This window comes from Phaenicophaeus curvirostris, chromosome 2, assembly GCF_032191515.1.
Source record: "Phaenicophaeus curvirostris isolate KB17595 chromosome 2, BPBGC_Pcur_1.0, whole genome shotgun sequence".
NCBI lineage: Eukaryota > Metazoa > Chordata > Aves > Cuculiformes > Cuculidae > Phaenicophaeus > Phaenicophaeus curvirostris.
In genome coordinates, this window is record NC_091393.1 from 116,721,376 (window position 1) to 116,741,878 (window position 20,503).

Below are 20,503 nucleotides of genomic sequence, written 5' to 3' on the forward strand. Positions count from 1 at the left end.
CTTAAAAATCATTCAGTTCCAGCTCCCACTGGATGGTAGAGAGGGAAGCACGGGCACTGTCCTTCTGTTCCTGGGCTCAGCTCCCAGCAGGGATCCACCCTGGGGAGCGGCTTACAGCAGCCAGCGTGCAAACAAAATGTTTATTTACTCAGGGAAACTGCAGGCTCACAACCCGGGGTTCTTCCCCTTCCTCTCCCTGCCTTGCCCGCCTACGGGCACAGCGAGCTGGCCCTGCCAGCTCTGCAGCCGGGCCCCCCAGCCCCTCTGCCTGCCCCAAACGGAGCTGTCACTGCGCCAGCCAGCGCCTCGCAGCTTGGGGAGCACAGCTGGGGTCTTGGAATCCGCAGGGCGGGGGCTGCCTGGTGCCCCTGAGCAGCGCTGGAGCCTGGAGGGTTCATCCCAAGACAGGTGGTGGGGCTGGGGGAAGGCACAGCCCTCCCTGCTGCAGCCCACCCTGCTCTCATCCACAGCCAGCGCAGGGGTAGCGTCATCTCGCTGGATCACAGCGCTCCTGCTGCACACCTGGGAGGGAGAGAGCGCACCTGAGCGCAGAGCCAGGCACACGCCAGCACCTCTGGCCAGCAACATGTGTTTGGAATGAGATGGTTTGGGGGCTTGTGTTGGAGCCTGCCTGTTCTTGTCCCCCAGACACGGCACAGACGCTGCGCTCACCTCTCCCACTAAGCACAGAGCTCAGACGGCCCCGCCAGGAGCTGCTGCTCCATCTCACGAGGTGCCCCTTCCTTCTCCGAACTCGGCCCGGCCAGCTGGAATGGGAACAAACAAGAGGTGGAGGTCGCAGGGATGCATGAAGTGTTGGGCTGGGATGCAGGAGCAGCGTTCACTCAATATAGCCAGGACAGCACAGGCTGGGCTATCAGCAGGATGAGGAAGGGTCCGTCTCCAACCACCCAAGTTGAGGGGCGACAGCCCATCACCAAGGCCGCCTATAAGCAGGTCAAACCCAACATTCCTCTGTCCCTCCTCGTCCCCTCCCATTGCCACCCAGCCCAGCTGTACGGGAACCAGTGCCCAGCAGAACCCAGTGGCTTCGCAGCGAGGGGGAGACCCATCTGGAACTGAGGGGACGTACCTGCTCCGTCTTGTAGCTGCGTGCACAGGGCCCGATGCCCCGGTAGATCAAAGCCACCAGAAAGCACCTCCCAGACAGCACGGCTTCCGCAGCTGCCAGCACCATGGAGGGGAACCAGAGCGCCAGCGCCGTGTCCTGTGGAGCAGAGGGACCACGGTTCCTCAGGGAGTGGGGTCCCTGCACCCAGGAGCTGCGCGGGGTGGCCGTGCAGGCTTTACATTGGAAGGAGGAAGATTTAGACGAGCCATGAGGAAGAAATTCTTCATGAAGAGGGTGGTGAGGCACTGGAACAGGCTGCCCAGAGAAGCTGTGGCTGCCCCATCCCTGGAGGTGTTCAAGGCCAGGTTGGATGGGGCTTGGAGCAACCTGATCCAGTGGGACATGTCTCTACCCATGGCAGGCGGGATGGAACTGGATGGGCTTTGAGGTCTCTTCCAACCCAAACCCTTCCATGATTCTATAAGTAATGGGAGCAGGAGGATGAGAGGGTGGGCAGGGAGCGAGTGAGAAAGAAGGAAAAGAAAGGGAACAAGCAGAGAGAAAGAGGAAGAACAAGGGGGTCCCGCAGCCTCACATAGATGCGCGTGGTGTTGAAAGGGCAGTCGTTGGTGGCGATGGCCATGCGAGCATCGGCGGGCAGCGCGGAGCTATTGCAGCCCACGACGAGGTGCATGCCCCGGCTGTGGACGGTGAGGGCGATGGCCAGCGCCAGCCCCACGCTGCAGGCGGTGGACACGAGGCAGTTCAAGAGGGACACGCTCAGCAGGGTCCAGTGCTGCGGGCGGCAAGGGGGATGCGTGAGAGCGGGGCCGGCCAGAGCTCCGTGGGGCAACAGGGTGCTGGAAGCCTCATGGATGCGTGCCCTAAGCCAGCACAGGCAATCTCCTGCCGCTTCTCGCATGGCTCGGGCTGCACTCGGATGGAGCTTTTCCACCTTTCACAGCCTCTCATGAACCCAGAGCGATGGGACGCCCTTCCCACAGCTCCCACGCCTGGGGAGCCCCAGCTCCACCAGGACCCCATCCCTCACCCAGTTCCTGGTGCTGCCCTACCTGGCGCTGCCCTCGCCCGCCTGCTGACCCCGTTCCTCACCTGCCCGGTGTCCGGTTCCTTGCCCACCAACCCAGTGCCCGCTGCCCGCCCACCCAGTGCCCCCAGTCTTCTCCTACCCGGTGCCTGCTGCTTGCCTGGTGTCCCCGTTCCTCACCCGCCCAGTTCCCCCATTCCCTGCCTGGTAAAGCTCTTGCCCGCCCGGTGCCCCCGATCCTCACCCACACGGTGCTGCCCTCACCCACTTAGTGCCGCCGTTCCTCTCCCATCCGGAGCCCCATGCTTGCCCGCTGCCCCTAATCCTCTCCCAGTGCCCCCAGTCTTCTCCTTCCCAGTGCCTCTGTTCCTCTCCGAGTGTCCCTGATCTTCTTCCTGGTGCCCCCGATCTTCTCCTCTCCTGGTTACCCCAATCTTCTCCCGATGCCCTCGATCCTTTCCCAGTGCTCCCAATCTTCTCCTCTCCTGGTGCTCCAGATCCTCTCCCAGTGCCCCCGATCTTCTTCCCAATACACCTGTTCCTCTCCCGGTGCTCCCAATCTTCTCCTCTCCCAGTGCCCCCCATCCTCTGCTTCCTGATGCCCCTGTTCTTCTCCTGATCTTCTCCTCTCCTGGTGCCCCCAATCCTTTCCCGGTGCCCCTGATCTACTCACAGTGCCCCCAGTCCTCTCCCGGTGCCCCCGATCTCCTCCTTCCCAGTGCCCCCAGTCCTCTCCTGGTGTCCCCAATCTTCTCCTTCCCGGTGCTCCCAATCCTCTCCCGGTGCCCCCCGTTCTCTCCTCTCCCGGTGTCCCCGATCATCCCCCTCCCGGTGCCGCCGTTCCCCGCTCGGAGGGCGGAGGCTGCGGGGCCGAAGTCCCGGGGGCGGCTCCGGGTGCCGCTGTCCCCGCACTCACCAGGGCCGCCCGCGACCGGTTGTGCGACACCAGGATGGCCACGATGCCCACGGCGATGCTCTGCGGGGGGGGGTGGGGGGCTCAGACCCGGCTCCGGTACCGGTCCCCAGCCTCCGGTACCGGGAACGGCTCCCAGCCCTAGCTCATCCCCTGCCCCTCCCCCGGTACGCGTACCGGTTTCCAGCTCCGGGACCGACCCCCGACCCCGGGACCGACCCCAATACAGGCTCCCCACCGGCTCCAGCCCCAGTACCGACCCCGGTACCGGCTCCCAGACCCCGGGATCGACCCCAATACCAGCTCCCCACCGGCTCCAGCCCCGGCCCCGGCCCCCAGCCCCAGCTCAGCCCCGGTCCCGGTCTCACCAGCAGCCCCGCCCCCACGGACACGACGTTGGCCGCCGCGTACTCGGGGGACCCGGTGGGGCGGGCGGCCACGTGCCGCAGCACCGACCCGTGCACGATGGCTCCGAGCACCAGGCTGCCGTGACCCAGCACCAGCAGCGCCAGCCCCGCGCGCATCGCCCGCCGCCGCTCCGACACCGGCACCGAGCGCCCCATGGCCCCGCCCCGCCCCGGCGGCTCCGAGAGCGCCGGCGGCCTCCGCCCCGGCAGCACTGGGCAGGGCGGCTCCGCCAGCACCTGGGAGCTCCGCCTCGGGAGCACCGGGCAGGGCGGCTCCGCCCCGAGGGCACCGGGAAGCTCCGCCCCGGCAGGCTCCGCTCCGACAGCACCGGGCACGGCAGCTCCAAGAGCACGGGGCGGCTCCGCCCCAGGAGCACCGGACAGGGCAATTCCAAGAGCACCGGGAGCCTCCACGCCGGGAGCACCGGCGAGCTCCATCCCGGCAGCACCGGGCAGGGCAGTTCCAAGAACACCAGGCGGCTCCGCCCCAGGAGCACCGGGCACGGCGGCTCCAAGAGCACCGGCCAGGGCAATTCCAAGAGCACCGGGAGGCTCCATCCCGGCAGCTCTGCACCGGGAGGCTCCGCCTCGGGAGCACCGGGCATGGTAGCACCGGGCAGCCCGGCTCTGCCCCGGGAGCACCAGACAGGGCAGTTCCAAAAACACCGGGCGGCTCCGCCCCGGCTGCACCGGGCACGGCGGCTCCAAGAGCACCGGGCAGGGCAGCACCGCCTCAGAACCACCGGACAGGGCAATTCCAAGAGCACCGGGAGGCTCTGCCCCGGGAGCACCAGACAGGGCAGTTCCAAGAGCACCGGGTGGCTCCGCTCCAAGAGCACCGGGCACGGTGGCTCCAAGAGCATCGGGAGGCTCCGTCCCGGGAAGTACCGGGCAGGGCAGCGGGGCGGTAGGCCAGCTCCACGCCAGCAGCACCGGGCAGCTCTGCACGGGGAGGTTCCACCCCGAGAGCACCGGGCACGGCAGCTCCACCCCAATAGCACCGAGAAGTTCTGCCCCGGGAGCACCGGGCAGGGCAGCAGTGGGAAGCGGGGCCGCGGCCCCAAAGAGGCTCCACAAGCGTGTGTACAAAACCGTTTATTAAAAATAGGAACCGATAGAAACCAGACGCGGGCGCGGAGCCCCCACGCACCGGGATGGGACGGGACGGGGGGCCCGGGGGCTGCGGCCCCGCAGCGGCAGCGCCCACCGCGAACCCCGGCTGGGACGGGATGGGACGGCACCGGCGAGCCCGGGAGCCGCAGCCCCGCACCGGCCCCACGTAAACAAAGTGCAGGGAGTGAAGCGGGGGCTGCGGGACACCCCCGGCGGCTCCCCGGGCAGCGTGCGGGGAGCAGGGCCAGAAGGGTGGGCGCGGGGGGGGCTCCCCTCCCACCTTTAAATTACAGCAAAAACCAGAAAATAAAGACAAAAAGAACAAAACAAACCAAAAAAAAAAAAAAAACCCAACATTTCTGTGCTGTGCAAAAGACACTTTGTACAATTCCAACAGAACAGACTCCATGCACATGAACGGGGGGCGAGAGAATTCCCCACGCCAGGACCCGGCTCCCCGACACCGCCTGGCAGAATCCCAACACAACCAGGGCTGGAAATAATACTGATGCGCGTCGTCCCCCGGCACAGGCAGGAGGATCGGCGCCAAGCCCGTCCGCGGCACATGCAGGGGGAGCTTCCAAGCGCTGCAGCTGGGGTCTTGCGGATGCGCCCGACAGTGGTGGACAGAGACAAAGGGGTCACAGGCAGCGAAGCCGCGCCGGGAGCCGCTACGATGACACGGTGACGGCCGTCAGGGCCCCGTTGCGGGTGTAGTAGAACTTGCTGAACGCCTCTTCAAGTAAACAGGTCAGTCGGCTCTGGTCGGCCTGTGAGGAATGAGATCCAAGTGAGGAGAGGCCAAGCCCCAGAGTCCGGCTGCGGCCGGGCACGATTATTTCCCCACCTGCCGAGCTCAGAAAGCAGCGATCCGGCATAAAGAGAATGGAATGCAGAGCTCTGTCTGCACCCCAGCCCCAGGCCGCTCACCTCACTGATGAATCCAAGCTGGACCAGTTCAGCTGCCAGCTCCTGGATATTATCATCTGTAACAGAGGGACGGGTTAAATCCCAACTCTGAGCGCAGCGCTGGCCCCGCGCACCAGAGCTGGGCAAGAACGGTACTTACTGGGCTGCAGGTCGCAGCTCAAGTGTCGGTTCAACTTGTCTTCCAGTTTCAGCAGCAGTGTCAGCTGCAGGGCAGAGAAGTTCTTGTGAGGGACAGAGCCAGAAGCATCCCAAGAAATCCCACAGGATAGGAACCCCCCTCCTCCAAGGCCCCAGGAGAGCTCAACAGAACCACCTCATCCAGCTCTGTTCCCAACCACAGCCACAGCAGCAGCATCCTGAGCAAGAAACAGGAACCTAAGGTGGTTTGCTATGTGCCAGGTCATCTGGAATCACGGAGTGGTTTGGGTTGGAAGGGACCTCAAAGCCCATCCAGTTCCACCCCCTGCCATGGGCAGGGACACCTCCCACTGGATCAGGTTGCTCCAAGCCCCATCCAACCTGGCCTTGAACACCTCCAGGGATGGGGCAGCCACCACTTCTCTGGGCAACCTGGGCCAGGGTCTCCCCACCCTCACAGGGAAACATTTCTTCCTAAGATCTCATCTCCATCTCCCCTCTTGCAGCTGAAAACCATTCCCCCTCATCCTATCCCTGCACTCCCTGATCAAGAGCCCCTCCCCAGCTTTCCTAGAGCCCCTTTCAGTACTAGAAGGCCACTATAAGGTCTTCCTGGAGCCTTCTCTTCTTCAGGCTGGACGACCCGGAGGCAGGAGCCTGGGCCCCCAAGAGAGCAGCTGAGGGAACCTACGTGGTGCTTCACACCCTCCTCCACGGACTCGATGTTGCACTGCATCAGCACCACCTGTGAGGGAAGCAGAAATATCAGTCACCAGCTGCTGCTTCCCGACACAGTACCCAGCAGGGCAGGGATGGAGTGTCAGTCCCTCACCTTCCGCGTCTCCACCTCAGCCGGCTCCGGGGTCGGGGTTTTCACTGACGGTGGAGCAATGGGAGATTTCACCACCACCTGCTGGGGCTGCTGGGGACGCGGCATCCCAAAGGCCGTGAGTGGGTAGATGCCATTCCTACAAGAAAGGAGCAGGGTTGTGCCTCTCTGCAAGTTTTCTGGTCTTACAAATAGCTAAAGTTGTCCTTTAAACACCCCATCTCCACCCCCCTTACCTGACATCCTCCAGGAATTTGTCCAGCTCCAGCGCTGGCGACTGAGAGAAACTGCAGGAAGAAGAAAAAACATACTGAGGTGAGAAGTGATCAGATGGAATCACCCACTTGAGTCCCTCTGGATATTGTTTCAAATCACCCTCAGGAACACGAGGCTCCCCCAGGTGCTGACAGATTCCCAGCCCCTTGGTGACAGCCGCTCTCCGAACCACTCCAGGGCGGCCCAAAGACACCACGCTGTGTGTGTGCTGTGCCAGCAACGCCACTCGACACTTCTTCCACTGCCGTATCCACCTCTTTCTCATAACCTGACTGATATCATACTACCTCTCATATACACATGCATCTCAGGAGCTGGAAATGGTCATTCCTGGTGCTGCTACTTCCCAGCCCGCCCACATGGTGCCTTATTCGCTGAAGCAAGCTGTTTTCTCTTGCAATAAGTGATAGCAGAGCAGCCCACAGCCAGCATCTCCTTTCCTTCTGCTTCAGACCAGCAGGGGACCCAGGGGTTCTCCCGCACTGCTCATTCCCCAGGAAAACACATTCCTCATCTCAGAATCATGGAATCATCGAGGCTGGAAAATACCTCCAAGCTCATCCAGTCCAACCCTACTGTGCTGACCAAATCACGTCCCCAAGTGCCACATCCACACGGATTTAAACCCCTCCAGAGATGGGGATTCCACCACTGCCCTGGGCAGCCTCTGCCAGGGCTTCACCACTCCTTCCATAACACAATTGTTCCCAATGTCTAATCTAACCCTCCCCTGGCACAACTTGAGGTCATTTCCTCTTCTCCTAACCTCAATAACTTTGTTCAGTTTGTGAACATCCTTGTGCACATCCCAGGAGGGCACCCTGGAAGCAAACTGGCTTTCTCTGGAAGCGCAGTATCCATGTCTGAGACTTTCCAGACAACTCCTCGGCTGGCCAAAATCTCATCATCCACAGTTTAACACCACTTTTTGGCACTCTGCTTGCTCCACACATCATGGAGCCACCACTCCATCTGAAATTACCGAGAGCTGCCCCAAGAGCCTTTCCCTTTCTGTATTGTGTGATAAGTCGCTCTGTTAAGGTAACGCCAAAGAACCATCTCCCCAGCGTGCCTTGCCCATTTGACAAGACTGCGATTCATCCAAACCACTTCCCAAATTGTTCAGCCAGGTTTTGGTCCGACTACAGCATGTTCTCCTCTCCCATCCCTCCACCCAGGAACAATTTGCTACCTCAATTGTACCGAATCCATTCATAGAACACAGGAGCGAGGACTCCTTCCACCCTGATAGCACCTTCCATGGAATATCTGTACCCAGAGACTGGCTGCTCCTTCACCACCAGCACCATTAGCTCCTCCTGCTTTCCAGATCATGGTGGAACCCCAACAGGAAGAGGGGAGTCCCAGACAGGACCCTCAGTGCTCATCCCAGTGCCCTGGTAGTGGTTCCACACGCACTGGCCCAGACCTCCCTGCGCACTGCAGGTACTTACATCATCTTGACTCCTTCCCTGTCCACGTGGTTAATCTCTGCCAACACCGCGCTCATATCCAGGTTTTTTGTCATTTCTTCTAAAGCATTTTCAGGAATCATATCTAAAAAAAACCCAAGAAAGTTAGACCCGAGCAATCACAATCCCTTCCCAAGCCAAGAGCAGCACTAAAATCCCAGACACATTTGGCTGCCAGGCCCTCGCGCCGCTCAGAGTGGACAGGGTACCTCACTCCAGCACAAAGATCCCCGTTTCACAGAATCATAGAATCACTAGGTTGGAAAAGACCCACTGGCTCATCAAGTCCAACCATTTCTATCAATCACTAAACCACGCCCCTCAGCACTTCATCCACTCGTCCTTTTAACACCTCCGGGGAAGGTGACTCAACCACCTCCCTGGAATGGCTTGGGAGGAACCCTGAAGCCCATCAGTTCCAACCCCCTGCCATGGGCAAGGACACCTCCCACTGGATCAGGTTGCTCCAAGCCCCATCCAACCAGGCCTTCAACATCTCCAGGGATGGAGCAGCCACCACTTCTCTGGGCAACCTGGGCCAGGGCCTCCCCACCCTCACAGGAAAACATTTCTGCCTAAGATCTCATCTCAATTTCCCCTCTGGCAGCTGAAACCCCTTCTCTCTCATCCTGTCCCTGCACTCCCTGATCAGGAACCCCTCCCCAGCTTTCCTGGAACCCCTTTCCGTACACAGGGAGGCCACTCTAAAGTTTCCCCACAGCCTTCTCTTCTCCAGGCTGAACAATACCAACTCTTTCAGCATGTCCTTATACTCCAGCCCTCAGATCATCCTCATGGCTTCCTAAGAACCCGCTCTAGCGGATCCATTTCTGGGGTGCAGCTGTACTGACAGCTCAGGGAAGCTTTACAGAACATGAGATGTGGCACCCAGAACCCCATACTCACGCTGATGTCCAACAATGCAGTGAGCAGCCAACAGCTTTAGTGAGGGCACCTCGAACAACGCCTGGTGGAAAAGTAGCTCCCGGGCCGTAGGACGCCTGCCAGGGTCCTGCTCCAAACACTTCTGGATGAACTCCTGGGAGACAAAACCATCATGAGACCCTGCGTGATGCCCGCGTGCCGGTGGGCGTGGGTCGCTGTGCTCACCCTCTGCAGCGGGTCCTCCAGCAGCTGGATGGCACTGTTGATGGCCTCCTGCGGCACGTACGACGACTCCCCATTACCCTGGATCTCCAGCACTGCCATCTGCCAACACAAAGGAATGTGTCAGACTCAGAATCATGGAATCACAGGATGTCCCAAGTCGGAAGGGACCCACAAAGATCATCAAGTCCAACTCCTGTCCCATAGGACAACCCCAACATTCACACCATGGGTCCGAGGGCATTGGTCAAACACTTCTGGAATCTTGCCAGGCTTGGCGCTGTGACTGCTTCCCCTGGGGAGCTGTTCCAGTGCTCCAACACCCTCTGGATGAAGAGCCTTTTCTTAATATCCAACCTAACGCCCTCCTAGTGCATCGTCCTGCCATTCCCTCAGGAGAGAAGAGCTCAGCGTGGGCTCTTCCTCCTCCGTGTGTGAGTATACTGCAAACCGTGGTGAGGTCTCCCCTCTGTCTTCCCTTCTCCAGGCTGAGCCAGCCTACTGACTTCAGCCACTCCTCCCACACTTCTCTCCTCTAAACCCTTCCCCAGCTCCATGCCCTCCTCTGGACATTCTCTAGCAGCTTTAGATCCTCTTTATCCTGTGGCGCCCAGAACTGCACCCCATGCTCAAGGTGGGGCTGCTCTGGTGTGGTGCAGAGCGGGACAATCCCCTCTTTCATCCGGCTGAGAATGCCCAGGACACAGTTGCCCTCTTGGCTGCCTCACTGCTGGCTCAAGGTCAACTTGCTGTCAGCTTCACTGACAGCGACCAACCACATGGAACAAAACCCACAGAAACGACTGCCAGGTGTGAGGTCACCACAGCGCAGTCATTTGGGGCTGTCTGAGGTCGCGGTCGCTCTCTCTCTGCCTCCACAAACCACCAGGGAGACCTGAAACCATGCCAGCATCGCCTCAGACAGTGAAGGCCTCCATTGGGAAGCTCTTGATCCATTTGCTTTGTTTCTGCTCAGTAATTCCCACCCTCTAACAAAGCAGTGCCAGAACCTGACCACGTCTCTCCTGGCTGCATGAATGGCTCTGTATTATGGGCAGAAAAGCAAGCAAAAAATGCCACCAGGAACTGCTCCAGCCAGCATGAATCCCCAGTTGGGAAAGACTGGCAAAAAATCAGGGGAATGGTTTGAGTTGGAAGGGGCCTCAAAGCCCATCCAGTTCCAACCCCCTGAATGCTTCCCACTGAATCAAATTGCTCAAAGCCTCATCCAATGTGGCCATCAACACCTCCAGGGATGGGGCAGCCACCACTTCTCTGGACAACCTGGGACAGGGCCTCCCCACCCTCACAGGTAAATATTTCTTCCTGATACTCATCCTCAATCTCTCTCCTTTCAGCTGAAAACCATTCCCCCTCATCCCGTCCCTACACTCCCTGATCAAGTGTCCCTTCCCAGCTTTCCTGGAGCCCCTGACAGTACTGGAAGCTGCTCTGAGGTCTCCCTGAAGCCTTCTCTTCTCCAGGCTGAACAGCCCCAACTCTCTCAGTCTTAAGAAGATTCAACTCAAGTCTCAATTCCTAGAAACCATGCTTTTCCACAGTTCCCTCCCTGCCTCACCCATGGGAAATGCTGCATAGGTTCAGAATTCTTTGTGTTGGCTCTAAGAACTCTTCCCAGAAAATGCTGCCACTGACAATTCCCACTTCCCAGACTGATTTCAAAGACAAAGGAAGCACTAAGCTGCTGAGATGGATGCATCAGACTCACACCCAACTGCAGCCAGCACCAGTATCAGGTGGGGACAGAATGGAAAAGCTCTGGACCATTTGTCCTCCCCTCTGGATAGCACAGGAGGAACAGCGACTGCCAGGAGCAGAGTCTCATTCTCCAGGCACATTAAGGACAGTCGGTAGCAACGACTGCTCCCACCAGTCCATAGCCAGACCCCAGAACTGGCCAAGACCCACAGAGTAATGAATTATCCATTAGGGATTTCCAAAGGAACTACCCTTTGCAGAGCCGTTTCCCTTGTAGCGCAGCCTCTAGGGGAGCCTCAACAGGGACTCATCCCAGGCAAAGCTCATCTGGCTTGGAATAAAATGCACTCATTACCAAGCCAACCCACCCATAACCACAGCAACCCCATGGAGTCTCCCCTTCCCTCAAATTCTTTCCTCTCACTGTCCCATCACCGCTGTTCGACACTCACCTCCAGTGCACACATCCCAAAGGAGTAAATGTCCACCGCGGTGGTCACATTGGCAACTTCTGGAACAGAGAAATGATGCTCCGTTATCATTCCACCCCTGTGCTCCACCCCTGTATCATGCTACCGTGATTCTGCAGCTTCCTCTCCCACCACCAGACAGAGGAGTCAGAGTCATTAAGCAGGCAAATAAAACCATTAATGTGAAATCTCTCCAGAGCCCAAGGCTGGAAACAAGATGTGGAACAGCCTGGCAGCATTCCCAAGGCCAGCAAACCCAGGCTCACGGCTGCAGGAATGCCATACCTCCATATTCTGGGGCAAAGAAGTGCAGGTTCTTCTGCTCCTCACGACAGGTCTTCACGTGGTTGTTAATTGTGTCTGGTGCCACTAGAAGAAAGTCAGGAATGGTCAGGATACAGGAAATTGCAGCCCATTCCCACTAGACCTGAGGGAACCCACGCAGCTCCAGGCCCTCCAATGCCCAGCAGGGTGCCACAAGAAGTGAAGGTGGCCCCTCATCTCTCCCTCATCCCAGGCCTCCCACCCCAAATGACTCTTCCATGGTTTCCATGCTGCAGCTCAGCATGGTTCTCCAAGAGAGAACCTGGAGACCATGGTTCCTGCTGAATGGGGAGACGTGCTGGGAAGGATTCCTTGCCAAACTGCAGGTCCTGAAAGCGCCCAACATAAAGCACAGCTACAGAGTTTGTCACAAGCAGTTCAGATGTAGCAGAATCCCTAGGAAGAGCAAGCGATGCCAAGACATCTGCAATCCATCACCCTCTCAGAGCTGCAGGAGAGGGCCAGACCTCCAAGGAACCTCTTCCACAACTCAACAGGGCGCTGGTGCTAATGCATCTCAAGGCAGACACCACCAAGCGAAGGTGCTGGATGAGGAGAGACGACCGCTCTGGGAGCAGCATCCCAGCATTCAGGAACAGCCACAAACTGCAGAGCTGCAGGCAGGGATAACCCCCAACCACAGGAACAGTGAGGACACATGTATGGACCCTCAAGAAAGAAGGGGGTCAGGAGAACCACCTTGGAGCAGATTGTGACGGCTCTCCACAGCCACACAGCTGGCTCTGCAGGGAGGAATGCAGAAGAAGGCAGGGAACAGAGTCTCCATCCCACCTGGAGCTCCACTTTCCCCCCTGAACACACCTGGTCCTTCTCCTACTTGGTCACCTCCTGGACCATCACAGCTGGAATGGTTTGGGTGGAAAGAGACCTCAAAGAGCCCATCTGGTTGCAACCCCTTGCCATGGGCAGGCACTGGATCAGGTTGTTCCAACAACCAAACAGAAGCCCCATGGAATCTGAGGGAGCAGGCTGAGGTGCAACTCTGCTGCAGCAGCTATTTGTGCCTTACACTGAGTCCCCTCTCTTCCAGGCAGCCTCCAAGGGACTCACGCAGAGCCCCGGTGCTCCTGGGAATGTTGTGCTTGCTGACCTGTAGAACCACCTTCCAGTAAAATAAAAAACCAAACAAAAACCACGGCTGCAGATTCCAGCTCCAAAGGGTTTGTGTTCAAGAAGTGCTGCTACGTTCATGAGGATGGAGGTGTACGACACCTCTAAACCAGGCTGGACAGAGGAAGATCCCTTTTAACACTCTCCATAACTGGCCTGCACAGTATGCCAGGAAACCAGCTGCGTTTGCCAGCACGCAGCATCACACGTACACGGCTTCTGGGAATTCTCTCCACTTGGATAAAGTCAGGGAATGACAATACAGTGAACCCCAGGATGTTATCAGTTTGTATGAAGAGGAAGATGCCACCAGGTTCAGAGGCAGACAGACAACCGAGCACTCCCCAGCCTCCCTGGGCACGGATCAGAGATCATCACAGAGAACGGAGCCCAGCTCTGGGATGGAAAGAAAAGCCACAGGCCTGCAGCGTAGGGAGACAGGCTGCTTTCAGACAACAGGTGAAGCAAAGCATCCGCTCACCATCGAGCCACAAGTTCACACGAACGCCCATGAGATGCATGTTCACAGCCCTCAGGTCTGGCAATACTGGCACAGCCATGGAAAAGCCACGACTTGGAAAGGGGATGTCAGGGCAGGACAGAACGCATCCTGACTGCTGGCAGGTTTAGCAACATAGGAACAGCAAGGGTGAAAAGCCAGAGCATGTAAGGATGCGCTGCACCCCCAGGAAGATCACTTCAGCTTAGGAAATGAAACATCTCTGGGTGGGCAGCTCCCTGGCCAGCCCCGTGACACGCTGGTCGAAGGAAGTGATGCTGGACGAGGGTGCCAAGGCCCCCAGCTCGCTGCAGACAGAGTCTGAAACCTTGCTGGAAGCACCTGTGTGGCCTTAGTGGTCACAGCTCCTAAAGCTGGAAGAGAAGCCTTCACACCAGGAAGAGAATTCTGGGTACTAACAGTGAGAAGACTGCAGAGCAGATGAATCCAAGGAAAACATGCACACAACACTGGAAAGCTCCAGCAGCATTTCTTGGGTCAGTCCCTTGAGATCAAAACCCAAGGAACAAAAGAAGAATCAGCATGCAGGATCCACCCTTCCTGCTCCTGAAAGAGCCAAAGTGAATTCTACCACTCAGCCGATGCAGAGAAACAAGGACACACAGGCCTACTGTGCTAGGCAAGCCTGAAGGGATTGGATGCCCTCTTCCATGCAAGTAGTTTCCCCTGTAGGTGACAGTCCGAGCCTTACCTGACCCAATCTTGATGAGACCGTTGTGCTGAATAAAGATGGTGTCACAGGTCAGGTTTCCGTGGATAATGGGGGGATCACAGGAGTGGAGGTAGCTGGGAATTCAAGAGAAAGTACTGGTCAGAAGGCAGCACAGCCAAGGCCAGGAATTCCCCTGACAGGGGCTTTGAACATTCCAGCATGAGAGAGGCTGCACTAAAACCAATGGCACAACACAAGACATACCTGAGAGCGGAGAGGATCTGGGTGCACCATCGCTTCCAGGCCTACAGACAGGGACAAAAAGGATAATAATCAGTCAAGGAAGATGATCTTTTAAGGTCCCTTCCAACTCCAAATATGCTATGAGGAGGGACACACCCACAGTTCCATGATTCACAGCTCATTCCATAATGGAATATACACTCCATTCCATGGCTTTTACCCCATACAGGCGCGTACAAAGTGGGAATTTAGAGGATCAGCACTATCATGCTCCATTTAGTTCCTACATATCCATATAGATCAGTGCCCTGACACCAACAAACAGGAAGAGCAGCCACATGTTATTGCCAGCCAGCCGTCGCATCTGGATTCTCCACCGAAAAAGCCTTCTGGAGGCCAACAGCACTGCCTGCAAACAGGCACACACAGAAAAGAGTTACCTTTTCATTCATGGTTTTGTGGTTCTTCTTTGTCTTCTTGAGGAACTGCTTCAGGCTGCCTGAGGACATGTACTCCGTGATGAAGATGACCTGCAGGTGGCACAGAACGTTACCCTCAGCCTCACTCACCACCAACGGATGCAGCAGGAACAGTAGCCAGCTGCTTGCCATGCTTACCCTGGCCTTGTTCTCCTTCACGTCAGCCCAGTACTTGTGAAACTTCACGATGTTCAGGTGCTCCAGCTGAATTAAGTTGTCAAACACTGCTTTAACCTTTTCCTTAAGATCAGAAGACGGAGAAGTTACATCAGTGAGCGTGTCAGCCCACATCTCATCTTCTTGAGTCTGAGTCCCCTTAAACAACATGGCAACCCTCAAGTTCCTACGCTAAGGACAAACAGCATCCGGATTGATCCTACTATGGCACATTTGATCACCAGGACCAGACCAACACAATAGCCTGTGGAAATAGATAGTGCTCTGCTGCATTTCCTTCACAGGCCAGGTCTGAGCTGAACTCATGGCATTCGAGCAGCCCTGCACTCCAAATCCAGCCAATAAATCCATGAAACATCCCCACCCAATCCCTAAAATCCCATCCCAGCGCGAGGTTTGTTTCTGACATTTCATTGAGGAACACGTCAACTTACTTCCTGAAGCTTAAAGTTCTTCCTCTCAGAAAACTGAACTTCATTCCAGACGACCTCCACACCCTCCTCCGTATCCATGGCCAGGTAGGCACTGTCGATCCCTGGGACATTCCGCTGGTTCACCTGTACAGGGGGGATGGAGATGAGTTCTAAGCCAGCAAGACCACACCACTACCACAAACCCCTTCATTGAGTATTACAGGCTTTGCTCATTAACTGTTAATTAAATGAGCATTCCAGGATCATATCGCACACGTTCATTCCAAGAATGGGACATACCCAGACACGAATACATTGTAGGCAGCATAAGCAACAAGCTATGGGCACATTTGAGGGAAAACTCCTTTGGCAGAAAGGTTAGATTGCAGGAGAAACCACCTTTTGGCAACAACAGACTATTTTTGTGTTTCGTGTTCATTTAACACCAAAAGCACCTCAAATCATGCAAACAGGACAAAAAAACCCAAACCTTGAGAACTCAGGGCACAACTCTCAGGGGGAGCTTTCTTAAAAGTGATGATACAGGGAGAGAGGAGAAATGAGCCAAGCGAAGAGAAATGAACGGAAAGCTGCAGGTTGGGAATAGCTCCGGGAAGGGACTGCACAAGTGAAACCACTGACAACTCCAGCAGTTACAGAACCACAGAAAGGTTTGGGTGGGAAAGAACCTCAAAGCCCATCCAGTTCCAACCATCTGCTATGGGCAGGGACACCTCCCACTGGATCAGGTTGCTCAAAGCCCTGTCTGACCTGGCCTTCACCACCTCCAGTGATGGGGCAGCCACCACTTCTCTGGACAACCTGGGAACCTTTCTTTCCCCATATCTCATTTCAATCTCCCCTCTTTCAGCTGAAAAACAATTCTCCCTCATCCTATCCCTGCACTCCCCAATCAAGAGCCCCTCCCCAGCTTTCCTGGACCCCCTTTCTGCACTGGGAGGCTGCTCTAAGGTCTCTCCGCAGCTTTCTCTCCCTGCTGGATGCACCGGGACAATCTCGGCCCGTGTCCCCGGTGCTGCAGCCAATGGCAGCAGCTGCCGGTGATGTAACGCTCCCGCCTCCCGCTGCCGTTGGCTGGAGCCGCCGTCCTTCGGGAGCCGCCCAGCCCCGCCCGGGCCCCCCGGTGCGGCCCCGCTGGGACAGCCGGTACCGGGTAGGCCAGCTGGCACGCAGCGGGGCACCGGGAATGCGGCCCAGCGCCGGGAACGCCGGCACCGGGAACATACCGGGAATGCCGGCCGGCACGCAGCCACCACAGCGAGCTCCGGCTGCGCCACGCGCTGCTCTATCCCTGCGTTATCCCAAAAGATTTTTCTCAAGGCTGATGCCTGAGTCAGCATCCAGAGGAGACACTGGCGAGCTAAGGGAATTAGGATCAATAAGGGAGTCAGGACAGGTCAGCAGGGGGGAATCAATCCGGAGGGGTCAGCAACAGAATTGATCAGGATCACGTCAGAGGGAAGGAAACGATTAGCGTTGGGTCACCAAGAGAAGGAAACGACTGGGATGGGTCTGATGATCAAGCAGGACCCCCTAAAGAGAAGCAGGACCCCCTAAAGAGAAGCAGGACCCCATTCTCGGAGAGGGAACAACACATCCCTTTTCCAGAAGGCACACCTCCTCCCTGCCTGCCAGCATGGAATGACAAGTGCCAGCCAAGTCATCGCACTAGAGGCCCTCGCAGGGACTGTGCCAGCCAAGGACACGGCACGCCAGCATCCCAGGATGCTCAGAAAGGAGAGCTATCACGCTGTAATGCCAGCATTGGGAGAGCTTCTTCCAAGAGCGGAGCACAGACTACGATGCCACACGGCAGAAGCGTGAAGCAGAACCCAGGGCAGAACCAGGATACGGAGCAGAGCCCAACTGCATAAACCCCAGTTTCCGTGCTTCCCATTCCCACGGGTGGGAGCTGCAGCGGGATCCGTCGAATACTGCATCAGCGCTTCCCGCAGGAGGCAGCGCAGCCTCAACAGATGGAGGCTGGAGAACTGGAGGTCCCGAATTCTCTCCAGATCACCAATCCCAACAGCCATTCCGCCATCCATAGGGCAGAACGCCGCTCCCACAGCCAAGACGGCTCAGCGTTGGACCAACCACCCCACTCACTCCCAAGCTAGGGAACAGGAACACAGCGTGTCGGGACACAAGGGATTGTCTTGTGTTTGTCTGTAGCCAGGAAACCAGAATCCAAAGAGAATCTGGAGCCTACAAATCCTATAGTTCTGCCAGAAAGAACTGAGAAGGCTGGAAGGGAATCTATCCATTTACGCCACAATGACCCATAACAAAGAAACCACACCAAAAACACAACACAAAGTCCGGCTGGCTCCATTCCTGATGTGTGCCAGGTCAGCATAGCTCACAGGGAAAGCGCTCCAGGTATTGTATGGAATACGCTGTGGAGAGCAGGATTAAAGCCGTGCACAGAACTCTCCTGTTGCAGCCCACGCACCACACCTCCACCAGGAAGGCACATTCTCACTGCACCACACAACCCAAGAGAGCTTTCAAGCAAGCAGAGGTCAGGAACTGCCAGAATCCCCGCCCTCACTCTGACTTCCATGTTACCATCGGGATAAACAGCTCCCTCGCCACTATCCCATGTGGACAGACCTCCCCGTCAGCCCTAGCTCGCTTGGAACAGCCACATCCAAGCTCGTGCTACAGCATCTGAGGGAGTGGGTCCCACCATTCCAACGTGGAGCAGGAGCCAGTCAGTGCAGACGGCTCCCAGCCAAATAGAGCACAAGAAAAGCAGGAACAGAGACTTTCAAAGCCAAAGGATCTGATCCACGTGTGTCTTCACATAGGAGAATCCCAACAAACACAGAAAGCTGATGCTAGTCAGAGTGGCCAGGGAACAATTCCACACGGGTAAGCTCCACGTTATCCAAGCTGGAGGCCTCAGAGCAGAGGGAAGGAGTGCCTGTCAGCAACTCCTGGATCACCCTTATACTCCTCACAGGCCATTGCTGCTCCTCAGTATTCCCAGAGCAGAAAACCCAGGACACAACGTGCAGGGAGGAGCACTGGGGATACTCCTTGCTCAGCACAGCAGCAGGCCCAGACACATCCATATGCATGAGCCACAGCACCGAGACAAACCTGTCTGGCTCCTGCCCTCGCCCAGCGTCCCCCGTGTCCCCTTCCCAGCCTGCCATCCTGGTGTCCTTCCCGGCCTGGTCCCCTAACGCCCCTCCCCACCTAGCATTCCATTTCCAGTCCCAACCCCCCCCGCTGCCCAGTGTCCCTGTTCCCCACCCCATACCCCCTCCCCACCCGGTGTCTGCTCCCCCCTCTCATCCCCGGCACCCTACACCCCCCTGCCCGCTCCCGTACCCCCTTCCCACCCAGTGTCCAGTCCCTCCTCCCATCCCCGGTCCCCTACACACCCCTGCCCGCTCCCGTACCTCCTCCCCACCCGGTGTCTGCTCCCCCCTCTCATCCCCGGTCCCCTACACCCCCCTGCCCGCTCCCGCACCCCCTCCCCACCCGATGTCTGGTCCCCCCTCCCGTCTCCGGTCCCCTATGCCCCCCTGTCCGCTCCCATACCCCCTTCCCACCCGGTATACGGTCCTCTCTCCCATCCTCGGTTCCCTACACCCCCCTGCCCGCTCCCATAACCCCTCCCCACCCACTGTCCAGTTCCCCCTCCCGTCCCCGGTTCCCTACACCCCCCTGGCCGCTCCCGTACTCCCTCCTCGTCCCCGCTCCGCCCGGTCCGGTACCCCCTCCCCTACCTGCACCCAGTTCCCAGGAATGGGCCCCGTCCCTCACCTCTTCTCTTCGCTTCTGCCAGCGGCCGCACGGCGACTCCTCCAGGATCTCGGACTCGTCCTCGCTCTCCTCTTCCTCCTCCTCCTCCTCCGGCGGCGCCGCGGGAGCCACGGGCGCCGCCACCGCCGTCATCCCCGGCCCGGCGGAGGCGGATTCGGGCTTGGAGTCGGAGCCGCCGTTCGGCGCTTGCTTGGCCTCACCGTCCGACATCGCTGCGGCCGCACAACCTGCGCGGAGGCGGGCGGGACCGGTCACAGCAGGCCGCACCGGGCCCCGCAGGCCGCACCGGGCCGCGCCCGCCGGGCCCCCAGCCTAGACCGCTCCCCGAGCCCCCACAGCAGCGCCCGCCCGCGCTCTGGCGGCCCCGGGAAGGCCTAGACGGGAGGGAGAAACGGGGCGAGGCCACACTCACCGGGCTCAGCCGGTGCCTCCGGTTCCCGAGCGCCTCGCCCGCCGCCGCCAACCACTGCGCTGCGTCACGCGCCGGGCGGGGCGGGGCTTCCGGCACCGCGGCCAATCAGCGCACGCGAGGGGCCCGTCCGCGCCGCTGATTAGACTGCGCGGAGGAGGGGGCGGGGCTCGTCCCTGCCCCCGAGCCAATGGGAGCCCGGGAGAATGGGCGTCCGCGCCGCTGATTGGTCGGTGGGCGGGGCCACGCGGTGCGAGGCTCTGCTGGAGTTGCCGGGGAGCTGAGGAGCGGAGCTTGTTCCTGCCGCACAGCCAATAGAAGCCTCGCACAAGGGGCTTCCGCGCCGCTGATTGGTTGATGGGCGGGGCTTACACCTGCGCCTCAGCCAATGGGAGCGCGGGGGAGCGGCGTCCGCGCCGCTGATTGGTAGGTGGGCGGGGCTGCTTTAGACTGCGCCCTGTCCCCATGGCCGGGGGCTCCCGGGGGCCGCCGGTAATGCCGTTTCGGAGTCCCATGCCCTCTTCCGCCCCCAGGAGAGAGGACCTGGCCTCTAAGAGCCGCCGCCTCCCCGGGAAGGGACCAGCCCCCAGGGTTTGCCGAAATGGCACAGAAAATGCCGGCAAATCAACGCCCCGAGACCCGCTTTGGGGTCTCGGAAAGCGACCCCCCTGGATCAGGGCTGGGCAACGCGAGGGGAATCGTCGATCCATCCATCCAGCGAGACCAGAGCTGCCACAGAGCGCGTTGCCGCTCACAGGCGCATGGATAAATTCTCCCTTAAATCTCATGCGTCTTCTCTTACTTCCCAAAGTCGATTTTTAATGTTATTATGAACTTCACAGCGCTCAAATCTCTCGCTT

The 20,503-nt window shown here is 58.5% G+C and overlaps 2 protein-coding genes across 2 annotated transcripts; both read right to left on the minus strand.

The window, feature by feature from the left end:
- Positions 1-334: 334 nt before the first annotated feature.
- On the minus strand, positions 335-3,607 carry KRTCAP3 (keratinocyte associated protein 3). Its single transcript, XM_069851055.1, has 6 exons — positions 3,402-3,607; positions 3,037-3,096; positions 1,668-1,868; positions 1,094-1,228; positions 673-767; positions 335-522 (listed from the first exon to the last, which is right to left on the minus strand). Exons 1-5 carry the CDS (start codon positions 3,594-3,596, stop codon positions 681-683), a joined length of 678 nt encoding a protein of 225 aa, XP_069707156.1. The 5' UTR covers positions 3,597-3,607; the 3' UTR covers positions 335-522; positions 673-680.
- Positions 3,608-4,522: 915 nt separating this feature from the next.
- NRBP1 (nuclear receptor binding protein 1) lies at positions 4,523-19,740 on the minus strand. The gene is made up of 18 exons (XM_069850545.1): positions 19,647-19,740; positions 19,235-19,461; positions 15,455-15,577; positions 14,982-15,083; positions 14,805-14,894; positions 14,386-14,426; positions 14,161-14,255; positions 11,780-11,863; positions 11,477-11,535; positions 9,309-9,407; positions 9,105-9,237; positions 8,181-8,283; positions 6,687-6,737; positions 6,454-6,589; positions 6,313-6,366; positions 5,623-5,686; positions 5,484-5,539; positions 4,523-5,323 (listed from the first exon to the last, which is right to left on the minus strand). Exons 2-18 carry the CDS (start codon positions 19,442-19,444, stop codon positions 5,225-5,227), a joined length of 1,599 nt encoding a protein of 532 aa, XP_069706646.1. The 5' UTR covers positions 19,445-19,461; positions 19,647-19,740; the 3' UTR covers positions 4,523-5,224.
- Between the last annotated feature and the right edge of the window lie 763 nt (positions 19,741-20,503).

Bases quoted from the DNA above. Each gene is read 5' to 3' on its own strand.
- KRTCAP3 (XM_069851055.1), bottom strand. From the start codon at position 3,596: ATGGGGCGCTCGGTGCCGGTGTCGGAGCGGCGGCGGGCGATGCGCGCG. The intron at 1,869-3,036 runs GTGAGTGCGGGG...TGCCGCCCGCAG, and splicing joins ACCGGTCGCGGGCGGCCCTG to CACTGGACCCTGCTGAGCGT. The intron at 1,229-1,667 runs GTGAGGCTGCGG...TCTGCTCCACAG, and splicing joins TCAACACCACGCGCATCTAT to GACACGGCGCTGGCGCTCTG.
- NRBP1 (XM_069850545.1), bottom strand. From the start codon at position 19,444: ATGTCGGACGGTGAGGCCAAGCAAGCGCCGAACGGCGGCTCCGACTCC. The intron at 15,578-19,234 runs GTGAGGGACGGG...CCCCCTGTACAG, and splicing joins GGCAGAAGCGAAGAGAAGAG to GTGAACCAGCGGAATGTCCC. The intron at 9,408-11,476 runs GTGAGTGTCGAA...TTGTGTTGGCAG, and splicing joins TTGGGATGTGTGCACTGGAG to ATGGCAGTGCTGGAGATCCA.